At 44.0% G+C, this 12,783-nt stretch overlaps 1 protein-coding gene across 3 annotated transcripts in view; it reads left to right on the top strand.

Moving 5' to 3' along the window:
* Nucleotides 1–11,954, top strand: part of Nhsl1 (NHS like 1) — a 245,953-nt gene extending 233,999 nt beyond the window's left edge. For all 3 annotated transcript variants that reach the window (XM_071612992.1, XM_027938508.2, XM_071612993.1), the window contains exons 5-7: nt 1,819–5,085; nt 5,627–5,762; nt 9,983–11,954. In XM_071612992.1, the coding sequence (XP_071469093.1) occupies nt 1,819–5,085; nt 5,627–5,762; nt 9,983–10,718 (4,139 nt within the window). In that variant the 3' untranslated portion in view covers nt 10,719–11,954. The remainder of the gene's footprint in view (nt 1–1,818; nt 5,086–5,626; nt 5,763–9,982) is intronic.
* Nucleotides 11,955–12,783: the final 829 nt, after the last annotated feature.

The following is a 12,783-nucleotide window of genomic DNA, read 5'->3' on the forward strand; positions in this document are numbered from 1 at the left end:
AGTTTTTTTTTTTTAATAGACAATTAGTGACTCTAATTTCTAATAGATAGATTAATTGAAGGACTGATAGATGGAATGAGGGAAAGTAACATTTGAATAGAGTTTAATTAAGCAAAAATATTGGTTTATATTTTTGCCCCATCTTTTTGAGACCTCTAGTTTACCTTGCCATGTCTCCCAGCGTTCTGGACTTATGAGAACTGTGGTTTGCAAGTCTGTACTACTTACCTAATGATTATCAGAAACAGACACTTTATTGTTTCTTTTAAATTGGTCTTCATCTAGATAGAAAACACCAGAAAGTATGGCTAGATAAATCAGACAAAAAACAAAATGATTCTCTAAAGGAAAAGCATTCAATTGGGAAAGATACCTTGCTCTCCACACTGCCCAGGTATCAGGGATTGGATTAAATAATAATAATAATAATAATAATAATAATAATAATAATAATAAAATAAATAACCATACAAGGATGCTTCCTTGAATTACAGTGATTTATTTGCTTAGAAATATGTAGTTTTTACTTCAGAATCCATAAATACTGGACTCTGGATAGTAGCCAGCATACAGCACTTTAAAAATCCAAGTATGATCTTGAATATTTACTTCCAAGTTTTATCTGAGGATTAATTTGTTGCCTTTCATTTAAATGAATCAGACAAAATTTTGAATTTTTTTCCTGACTCTTAAAACTACACAGAAATCAATCTGAATATTGTGCTACAAGGTTTGATTTTCTAGAATCAGAGAGGATCATTTTGTTCGTATATAATTATGTTTGGCTATGTCCCCACATATATTTCTTACTGAATGAAGACAAACAACACAGAGCCATGGTTTTGCTACTATTTTTAAAGATTTAATTTGTTCTAAGAATTGATTTCATTTTCTCAGTACACTTCGAGTAAGTTCTTGGCTTCACAATTTTTTTTTTTTTTTTAAGCTCTGTTCTTTTCTGGGTGGCTTGACATCTGTGCATCTACACTGAACAATTTTTCATGTCCGCTTCCTTCTCTTTCTGCATGATTATTTCCTTCTATTTAACATACTACTCTCTGGTTGTAAGACTCCAAGAAATGAATAATCCTGATTTGAGGAAATGCTCACTGGATCAGTTCCTGCTGCTCTCTCTGCACCAAAACACAACAGATTGCTATTGAATTTTGAATGTCACCAACAGACAGATGATAATGGCTTAAGATGGATAATGAAATGTTTGAAACACAGATGGGCCTGTACATCAATTTTCATTTTCTTAGGATTTCCTCCTGACATAAAGAATCAGATGTAATTAACACAATTTTATACCAATATCCCTCATAAATGGTGTGTCTGTGGCCCTGTTGTTCCACGAGTACACTCATCTATTGGGGGGAAAGAGGGTCATGACTAGATAGTTCTGGGTCACTGCTGGGCCATCCCCTGGTGGGGGAAAGGGCGCATTGAAGTCTTTACTGAAAGATGGTTATTTGAAAAGTACAGACTCCACAGAGCACTCAGCAAGCAGCCTTGGTCTCAAAGGGAGTGTCTGAGAATTCCACATGCAGCTCTCCAACTCTAAGGGGAGGACTTGAAGTACAAGTTAAAGAGAAAATAAATGTATGAAGTTGATAATAAGGGTTTTTATTTTAGAAGATATCCGGAACTATTTAAATTCAGTTAGGTCCCTACAGGAGGAAAAAAAAAAAAAAGAACTAAATTGGGGTGGGGGGGACCTTTTCTAATTACAACAGAGTCAGAAGGGGCTGAGGGTACAGATGACAACCTGTAGATTCCTATTTTCAGGTAACGAGCCTCTTTCTGCTTTCTCTCCAGCATTGGGCACTGGCCAAGATGATGTTGGTGGCCACTCAGTGTACACCCCAGACCACTACTCCACGCTAGGAAGGCTTGATAGCTGCCGGTCTGCTGGGCCGCGCTCAGAAACCAGGGACTCCAGCTGTCAGACTGAGGACATGAAAGTTGTACCTCCTTCCATGAGAAGAATCAGGGCGTATAAGGGGCTTGGCATTGCTGCCCAGATGAGCCACTTCTCAGGCTCCTCGGGCAACATGTCTGTGCTGAGTGACTCGGCGGGTATTGTGGGCCCTTCCCGTCTCAACAACGATGCTGGCTTCCACAGTCTTCCACGTTCTGCAGCCAGAGTGAACGCTCACTTCCTGGAGTCAAGACTGGGTGCCCTGGGCCCTACAGAAGACATGGAGGGCACTTTCCGCTACCAGAGGGCTCACTCACAAGGAGATGAAAACTTAGGACATTTAGGAGGTGCCTCCAGGACAGGGCCACTTTTGAGGCCCAAATCCCAGGAGCTGAGGCACTTTGAGAGTGAAAACATAACCAGCCCAGCATGTGTGGTTTCTCCTCATGCGACCTACTCTACCAGCATCATCCCAAATGCCACGCTCTTGTCCTCTTCAGAGGTCATTGTTATTCACACTGCTCAGAGTGCAGGGCAGCTGGACAGTAAAATGACCGGCTCATCTTCATACTCCAAGATGAAATCCAGAGACCACCTCGTCTCTAGACACGCTGTGAAAGAGGATCATCAGGCCCCTAGTCACCACTGGGGTGAGGGACATCCTTCCATGGCCTTAGATAATCATTCTCCTGGTGCTACCACTATGTTGTCCCTCTGTGATTCGGAGGTTTCACTAAATGCCCCAGCAGATAGGGAGAATGGGTCCCGAGCCATGCCCTATAATTATAGAAACAGCCTGAGCTTCCCGGGTCACCCCCAGGATGTGGATGGGAAGAGTGAATCTAGTTATTCAGGGGAGAGAGGGCATGGCAGCTCAGAGCCTTGGGAATACAAAACCTCTGACAACGGGCGGGCATCTCCACTGAAGCCACATTTGGCCACTCCTGGTTACTCCACCCCCACAAGTAACATGAGTAGCTGCAGTTTAGACCAAACATCCATCAAAGAGGATGCCAGGTCCTTGTATTCAGAAGATCACGACGGCTACTCCACATCCATACACGGTGACCCTGGACGTGGGTCTGGGAATCTGTGCAGTAGCAGCCATGGCTTTGGGAATCCCAGGCACAGCGTGGTCAATGTTTTCGATGGAAAGTCTCAGAAAAGCCAAGGGGACCGGCCACATTACCATGACAAAACATTTTCTAGAAACATCTCTTTGAAGAAAGCAAAGAAACCTCCCCTGCCACCCTCCAGGACGGACTCTCTCCGCAGGATCCCGAAGAAGACCCAGACTAATGGGCAGGTGCTCAACGAGAGCCTCATTGCCACACTTCAGCACTCGCTGCAGCTGAGCCTCCCAGGCAAGGGCAGCAGCTCACCCTCACAGAGCCCCTGCAGTGACTTTGAGGAGCCCTGGCTGCCTCGTTCCCGGAGCCAGAGCACAGTCAGCGCTGGCAGCAGCATGACCTCTGCCACCAACCCCAATGTCTACTCCCTGTGCGGGGTCACACCCTCACAGAGCGACACAAGCAGTGTCAAGTCAGAGTACACAGACCCTTGGGGCTACTACATCGACTACACAGGCATGCAAGAAGACCCGGGGAACCCAGCAGGGGGCTGTTCAGCCAGCAGCGGGGCACCAACTGGAAACGGGCCAGTCCGCCACATCCAAGAGGGGTCCAGGGCCACAATGCCCCAAGTGCCTGGTGTTCCAGTCAAACCAAAGATCACATCACCGGAGAAGTCACAGAGAGTCACTTCTCCGTCCAGTGGGTATTCCAGCCAGTCGAATACACCCACAGCACTCACCCCTGTGCCTGTGTTTTTAAAATCAGCGTCACCAGCAAATGGGAAGGTGAAGGCCAAGCCCAAGGTACCAGAAAGAAAATCCTCGCTGATTTCTTCTGTGTCCGTGTCCTCATCGTCCACTTCTCTCTCCTCTAATACTTCTACTGAAGGAAGTGGCACTGTGAAGAAGTCAGACTCAGCAGGGTCCTCGGCCCTTGCTCCTCCTCCTCCTCCTCCTCCTCCTCTTCCAGCTCCATATCCTGCTGACAAGTCCCCTGTTCTTCCTCCCCCTCCTCCTTCAGCAGATTGCTCCCAGGGCTCTCCTCTGCCTCACTCTCCTCAGTTCCCCCCTCCACCCCCAGAAGCTCTCACCCCCTTCGGCTGCCCCCCTGACGGGTGCCTCCCCCCTCCCCCCTTCCCTCAAGACTCTTTGGCTTCCTTGCCATTGCCTCCACCTTTCATATCCAGCTCAGACCCCCCACCTGCTCCACCGCTTGACCCCAAATTCATGAAAGACACGAGGCCTTCTTTCAAAAGCTCTGGCCAGCTGGGGTCCTCCCAGGAGTCCTTGAGGCGGCCTTCAAACAAGGAGGAGAACAGCAGACCACCGCTGCCCCTGATCACCACGGAAGCACTACAGATGGTGCAGTTGAGGCCCGTGAGAAAGAACTCGGGCACCGAGGTAGCTCTGTTGTCTGAACCAGTGGCTCAGGAACAACGAGCTCCGACTGCTCCACAGTATCACTTAAAGCCATCTGCTTTCCTGAAATCCCGAAATAGCATAAATGAAATGGAGAGTGAAAGCCAGCCTGCCTCTGTGACAAGCTTGCTTCCAACGCCTGCCAAGAACCCAAGTCAGGGTGACCATGACAGTGCAGCGGAGCATGGCAGCCCTCTGAGCCTTAGGCATGGGGCTCCAAGTCCTGGGCTGGGCACTGAGGAAGCAGAGGTTCCGCCTGGCCCCAGCACTGCCCCTCTCCCAGACTCTTCACCCAGCAGGAAGCCACCTCCCATCTCCAAGAAACCCAAACTGTTCCTGGTGGTGCCACCTCCACAGAGAGATTTTGCTGCAGAACCCTCTGAGAACAGGAGGGAAGTCTTCCGAAACTCCATCCGGGCAGAGGAGGTTTCTGTGCACAGCAGAGAGGCAAAAGAGAGTTCTGCAGCCCCAGCCGGTTCTCATGCTACGGACCCCAGCAGCTCAGTTCTGGAGGGAGGAGCTGCAGGATCCCTGTATCCCAGCAGAGTGGAAGCCAATGTCCCCATGGTACAGCCTGATGCCTTACCAGCCCCCACGCAGGAAGAGCCAGCCGTGAACAGTGTGGATGGTGGGGGCAATGCGGAGAGCTGCCTCTCTGAACAGGAGGGAGAAGGTAAGTCTGGCTTCCCTTGCTGTGCACCTCTGATCATCTATCTGCAGCTAAGCCAAATAGGGCTACTGAATGCTCTCATGTGGAACCCGGGTAGACCAGATAAGATTTATGGTAAAGCAGTGGGTGGGCTTCTTCAACATTAAATTACCAACTTTTCATTTTATGAAATATTTTTAAAACTCAGGTCTAATGTAAGAGCTTGCAGAATGATATAAAATAGGGAGGTGGGGGTGGTCTGCAGCAGGCTAGGTATGAAATAACACTGAGTAATCTCCCTTCTGAAGAGCTGCAAAGAAATGTTCTAACAAAATTTAAGAGCAATTGAGTACAAGTTCTGTAACAGAAAAGAATGAGTTCTGGCTGTCAGGCTGGTGTCATTTCCCCCATCTTTGTAAAATCACAAACTATAGAGCCCGCTGCATTCCCTGTGGTTCTTAGATTGTCAGGAGTGGCAGGGAAGCAGCATATTTCAGAGCTTGGCGAAGGACTGAAATTCTAGTCATTGTGCATCTTGTGTCGCCTGCGTGTGTGTTTCTCTCAGCTGGGGCACTGGAGACCAATGCTGCCGGCTCCTCCTCAGAAGCCTGCGACTTCCTCCTTAAGGGGGATGGGAGTGACGAGGTGATGACCCCCACCAGACCCAGGACCACAGAAGACCTTTTTGCAGCTATTCACAGGTATCACAACTCCTTCCTTAATTCTCTTTATAATTCCTTCTTTCCAAATGGTTCCTCTACTTTGTTTTCTTGATGCTTCTCCCGCCATCCAGTCTCAGCTCATTGACTTTATTATTGATTTTTTAGTGTGTTTCTTTCTGTGCCTTTATTTCCTCTGACTCCAATTTCTGTTTTACTCTGTTCACTGATTCTGACAATGATATTGGGAACAGAGTCTTAATATGATGATTTCTGGTAGACACTGCTCTGTGACAAGAGACAATGTGTCAGTCATATGACAGTGTATTTACAAGAATCAGATTAAAGCAGCTGGTGATCCAGGTCAGGTGAGAAACGCTGTGGCATTGGACTTAGGAGGCACAGACGAGCTCTACAGAGCTCCCTTCGTAAGGGTGTTTAGTTTATTATTATGTTTTTCCATTTTACAGAAAAACCATAATTTTATGGTATAGTTTCTTTGGTCCTTAAATGTTTCAATAAGAGTACATCTCTTTTTAAGCAGGAGCAAAGGAAGTAAATTTGCTTGTTACCATATGCCACTAGTGCCATCTACTGGCATTGGAAATTGTTGAGTTAAAAAAGTATAGGTTCATTTTTTCAAAATAAACTGCCAAAACTATTAGTTTTTCATATGCGGTCACCTTAAGAGTAAATGCGATTGAGCACTAACATTTCATTTGCTGCATCATTTTTCTGGTTATAGCTGAGTGGTCCCATAATAATGTCATTATAAAAATTGATAAGATTATCCATGTGCAAGTATTTTAGGCCATAATGATACATAAAGCTTTTGCTTCCTTCTAGACTTCGTTATCAGAGACTTTCAGATTTTTTGGGTAACCATTATGAATGCCCTTATGCTGTCAAGACCTCTTTTTCCCCCTGATCCAAGGTCCTTTTTTTCCTCCTGAAATAAAGCATGCAGAAAATCCTTTGATTCTGTACATAAACAACCATGTCAGCACTGTCCTTGAATTCTTGGAATTTAGCTGAAAAAAAAAAAACAAAAAAAAAACTGTTACATGACATGCAAAGAATGGTGCTGTCCTTACCTGGAACTCCTTATTCAAATATAAACATGTAACCTGGGAGAAGCCAAGCTGGCAAATTGAGGAATATGTGAAGATTATGGTTTTTGCCTCCCAGCCTAAATATTGGTGTAATAGACCCTGAAGACTGCCCCCTGCAACATTTTCCAACTGGCTTCTTGATCTCATTAGAAATGAAAAAGTAGGTAGTTATCCAACTACTTCTCAAAACAGGGAAATGAAAAATGTTGCATCTTTTTAAGCCAAATTTAGTGGCATTTCTAGAAGTTTACACAGATGTTTCTAACTTTAACCATGCTAGACACATAATAAGCACTCAATAAATATTTTCTGAATTAAACGAGACCAATTGGAATTTAACTGTCAGGAAATTCTTCCAAGACTCAAAGTCTTTCATTTAGTATGGAATGTATTGAGTTGCTAAATATATAGTAATATATATTTATAATAGCAAGCCTCAAGGATGTGTGTTGCCTGGTTGCTCTGTGTACTAAATACTTAGTCTCAAGGAAACCCAACTGTTGTGGAGCCAAATGACTGCATGCTTTTCCTAAAAATATGCCAAAGGTCTCTTCTACATTTTATTTTGGCAACCTTCAGAAGGAACTGAAAATTTTGTGGTTTCTCTTACTAGACAGTTACATCTACTACAGATGTAGAAATTGGCCAGTCTGTATCATTCTCTGTACACATGAGAGAAGTAAAGTCCAAGTAGCCTTAGGAATGAATTCTGAAAAGAAAGCAAGGACACACATGGATTTCTGTTGTAGTATTAATACTGTGTTAGCAGATGTTATCTGAAGTCTGTGATATTTAGGGCTTTTTTTTTTTTTCATGTCCTTCAGCACCTAAATTCATAATTTAAAATAAAGGCTATCTAAATTGAAACACAGCTTTCAAATGTTATAATGCAAATTAATTCATTTCAGATTTAAAGCCAGATGGAAAGTGTAGAATGCCAGTTGAGGTGTGAAGTTTTTATATTTATTGAAGTAATTAGCTTTTAAGACAGTGTTAACTGTTTGAGTACTTCTTACAGACATCTTTAAAATTCATACCTACCTAGGTATACATAAGTATGTGTATATACGCAAATAATCCATTTGTTCAAATTGAATTCTGATTTTAAGGGGCAACTGCTCTTGAGGACCAACAAAGCTTTTCTAAAATCCCATCTTCTTTTTAAATTCTAAATCTACACTTAACGGCCATATCTTTTATCAAGCATAGTTGTAGCTTATTTTATGTACCTCAGGACACCTTCACCATCTGAAAGCCAAACAAGAAATTACACCACAGACCAATACCTAAAGGACTGAGATGAGCAAAGCTGCTTCAGGGGACAAGCAGTGTTGGTTGTGGGGCCATGTGCTATAAGTGGAACGAAACTCCTTCAAGTCCCAGCTGTCCCAAGCAGCTGTGAGCTTTCACCCTCTAGACCTCAGCTACCTTCTCTACAACCCAAAGTGGTTGGACTATCTAAATTCTTCTCTTCTTCTACAATTCTGAGATGTGCTTATTTCTGTGCTGTCATGGGTCATTCACTTAGACCAGGCCACTATTCTTGTTGATTGCTGAGCAGGACCATTGAACCAAGGTACCATAGGCACTCGTGTTCTATCAGTTCTGGCCACCCTCATACCCTTGTCTTGGGTCTTTATCACTTCCTGTCCTCCATTTTGGTAGCTTCTTTTCAGCCCAAAGTGGGAGACAACCCTTGGAACACCAAAGTGTCCTAAGTAGCCAACAGGGGCCCAACCTTCCCTCTGCCTTACTACATAGGCCATATAAAAAATAAAGCTGGACTGATGGCAGGAAAGAAGAACTCATTTTCCTATATGGCACTCAAAGCTTTGTTAAGCACATCTCTCACTGATGGCTATTATAGCATTGATCTTTATTAAGGAAAAATGAGCTATACACTATTATTTCCTCTTTTCAGATAGATAACAAAATAGAAAATCTAACTTGACCAAGGTCACACAACAAGAAAATCTTTAGAGGTGGGATTTAACCTTGGCTGTGTGACCCCAGAGGTTCTTTACCTCATCTCATCCAGCAAACATCCCCTAAGTACAGGGACTGAGGTGCAGCAGGAATGGGTATCTTGCCCCAGCTTACAAGCTAGAAGATTGGTAGTTTTTTGATTCACCTCTTAATCTATGTGTGCCATTACCATATTCTCAAACTTTACCTGCTACCTGAGCTAGAATTTAGTAGCAGGAGAAAATAAATACCCATGTCTTTATTTTATTAACTGTGTCAAGATTCCTTATAGCAAGTTTACCCACAGTTAGCTGAAGAGACGTCACACACTGAGTAACTATCTATGAAGAACCATCAAGGGGCACTTGGCCCATCTGCCGCATTCTGTTTCCCAGCACTACTGTGCACATTGAATGGAAGATTTTTAGAGACCCAAAGCAAGACCTTCACACAGAAAACCTTATACTTCCTTTGATCAGCCTCTCCTCTTGCACACATTGCCCCATCCCTCTTATTTTCTATCTGATCAGTGTGAGGTTTTCTAAAGTCATGAAAGTCTGTGGCACAGTTGGCTTTTTTGTTTTCTGGAAAACTAGATTTCTAGAGGTTGACACACAATCCTGTAAGAGCAGAGGGAAATGAATTTTATGTCAAACTCTAGAATGACAGAAAGTATCATTTTTTTACCCCCTAGAGTTGTTCTAAAATGTGGGTCATGTCTTAGTTTAGAGGATATTATGGGGACCACTCATCTGTTAGGCCTGTTCAGGCACAAGCACCCACCAAGACAAGCAGGAGTAGAGAGCAGGGTAAGCAGAAGTTCACTTGGGATCAGCCCAGTCTAGGGGCGTTGGCTGAAAAATGGCAATTACTGAAAATTGGAAATGGACCTATGCGTGTTAGGTAATTGGATACCTGAGTTCTGTTTCCCACGAGAGTGGAGAGTGGCCACAGTTGATGATCATCATGGGCCATTATGGAATAATTCTCATAGGAATAATAATAATTCTCATAGGAATGCAGCAAACTTCCCCCCCACCCCAGGGTGTTGAAATTTCCCATAGTTAAAATACTTTTTTTTTTTTTTTTAAAGCAAATCTTAAGTAACTGAAGGTGTGCTTAGAGCGTCAGGGTGACTGTGGCAGAGAGTACTGAGAAATGACCTTTATCTCAATGTTATCTCAGATCCAAAAGGAAAGTCCTTGGCCGTAAAGATTCGGAGGACGATCACTCCCGAAACCATTCTCCCTCCCCGCCAGTGACACCCACGGGCGCTACCCCCAGCCTGGCCTCTCCGAAGCAAGTGGGGTCGATTCAGAGAAGCGTGCGGAAGAGCAGCACCAGCAGCGACAACTTCAAAGCTCTGCTGCTGAAAAAGGGAAGTCGCTCCGACACCAGCGCCCGCATGTCGGCGGCAGAGATGCTCAAGAACACAGACCCGCGGTTCCAGAGGTCCAGGTCCGAGCCTGCGCCAGACACCCCCGAGAGCCCATCAAGCTGCTCCCCCAGCAAGAACAGAAGGGCCCAGGAGGAGTGGGCCAAGAACGAAGGCTTGATGCCGCGGAGTCTGTCCTTTTCCGGGCCCAGGTACGGCCGCAGCCGCACGCCCCCCTCTGCGGCCAGCAGCAGGTACGGGGTGCGGAACCGCATCCAGAGCAGCCCCATGACCGTCATCTCTGAGGGTGAAGGGGAGCCCGTGGAGCCTGCGGACAACAGGGCTCACCAGGCTCTGGACAGCACGAAGGCATGTTCCCTGGACAGACTGGCCGGCGAAGAGATGGACGAGGGCAGCCTGCTGTGCGACGAGGGGCCTGTCACCTCCATGCAACCACGGGCTCCCGGGCGCACCAACGGGGTAGCCAGGACAGAGGACAGGGATCCCCCAGAGCAATGTGGGGGCACTGGGAGGGAGGAGAGTTAGGACCAGATTGGGCCGCTCCCGGGTGATGGGGGAGAGAGCCATGCACCGCTCTAGGGAGCCTGAGGGGCCCTTCCCTGGCTTACTGCTTCCCACTCAGAGTGGGTGCTGTGGGCCCCAAAGCTGCGGGTCCCTTAGGATTCACTGGCCACTTGCTGTTGTGGCTTCAAAGCAAGTAGAAGCTTAAACTTCTGAAAGTGCTTCCTGGGGAAGATTTGATTTTTTTCCCCCCAAAAAATGCTGGGTGTGTGTGTGTGTGCATTTTGAACACTTTTTAACAAATACACACTCACACACAATACTGTACAGAAATAGAAAGTAAGTCAGAGTTAATAGGTAGAGTAATGGAGTCTTCTGGACTAGGTGGTGACTGCTTTCAAAGCATTATGCTTATGGAAATGAGTGAGTTCCCTAGGAAGGGAGAAGTCATTACTTCTAAGAAAGAGGTGGTAGTTGGTTGGTTCTTAATGCAGAACACATGGATATTTATGCTCACCAAGGGGAGGCAGGGCTAGCCAGGAGCTGGTAAAGGCTAAGCAACTAACTGGTTCAGGTACTTTTCTCTGGGGGGGGAAGAAGGCTTTGTTTCTTTTTTGTAAAAATGGCAAAAACATGGAAAGTGGCAATGCTGAAACTTGGTGCCCGCTGCTGTGCAGCCACATACACACAACTTTTAGAGCCTGAGGTTTAGAAGCGTGGGCAGTTTTTAAGTGAATTCCCTCCTTGAGTAGCAGCTGAGTCCTTCTTGGAGAACTGAAGTGATAGTGGAGACTTAGAGGGAGGGAGAGAGGAGAAGTGAGGGCAGAGGAGAGGAGTAAGTGATACACTGATGGAATCTATTTCCTGCTTATTAAATAAAGTTATTTTTCAGAATTAAAGTTGAAAACTTGCACTACAGAACTGTGGGTGAAGCTGTTCCTTTTACAAGAGTTTTGTAACCAGAGTTTAAACTTCCATTTGGCCATTTCTATCACTTGAAATGTCAACATTTGCTAACTTTTGGATATATCCTTTTGGTTACACCAAAGAAAAAAATATTGCTATTTTTTTTTCCTTGAATGCCTGCAGCATTATGTCCTAATTTAGAAAAATTTACCAAAATTTATTATATATTATCTTACTTTGAAGAAAATGCTGGATAGCTCTTGTTAGTCAAATAAATTGATAAAAATTGGTAGGGTTTGGCTATTAATTAGCCCTGGGAAATGAGTTTTTAGATTAAAAAGATTTTTTGCATCATTTGGTTTGTGTGTTTTTATATTTGTTTATAAATAATTGAGTTGCTAACTACCTTCTAATTTTCTCCAATTAGAATTTCAACACTTTTAGATATGGGAGAAAGGTGTGTGAAGTATTTATTTTAATGTAATGTTCTTGCGACTCTCCTTCCCTCCTGACTTCCACATACTTAAAATGCAACATACAACAGTTTTGCCTTCTTATATAGGACGACAATACTGAGATTTTTGTTCTAAATCCAGTGCAACTGTCAATTTCTTTTTCTTTTTTCTTTTATGGTATGAAAATCTCACATCTAAAAGTTGGACTGCACACATCAAATCATTCTAAGGTTTACAAAATAAAACCTTTGATACCCATCTTACACATGTCTTTGGGGCAAAAACAAACCTAATGAATTAAAGGCTCCTTTTCTTCTCTGAGGAATTAACACCTTCCTTTCACACAACCAGATATGGCATTTGGGCCTGAGTAAAAGGGATTTTTATCCTTTTGGGTAATTGTCTACTACATGGGGCACATGGATCTTTTCTTGTAAATTTTAGAAAAGAAGTGTTGACTTTTGAATATGAAGTCTTCCCATAGCTCCCTGAAAAGGATTAGAATGTACATGGACAAAAAAATCTTGAGCTTAATATATAAATCATTTATTTGAAGGCAAAGTAAGCAACATCAAAACTAATTAAAAAACCACTTAAAATCCCCATTTTACAAGATACATATTAGGTTTTGAATTTGTTTTGAATAAAAATCATTGTGAAGTCAATATTTGAAACTTACTCCTTTTTGTTTATATGTGTATTTTTTGAATAAAGAGATAGGGCATCTT

The sequence above is a fragment of the Marmota flaviventris genome, chromosome 6 (genome assembly GCF_047511675.1).
Source record: "Marmota flaviventris isolate mMarFla1 chromosome 6, mMarFla1.hap1, whole genome shotgun sequence".
In the NCBI taxonomy this organism is placed as follows: Eukaryota; Metazoa; Chordata; class Mammalia; order Rodentia; family Sciuridae; genus Marmota; species Marmota flaviventris.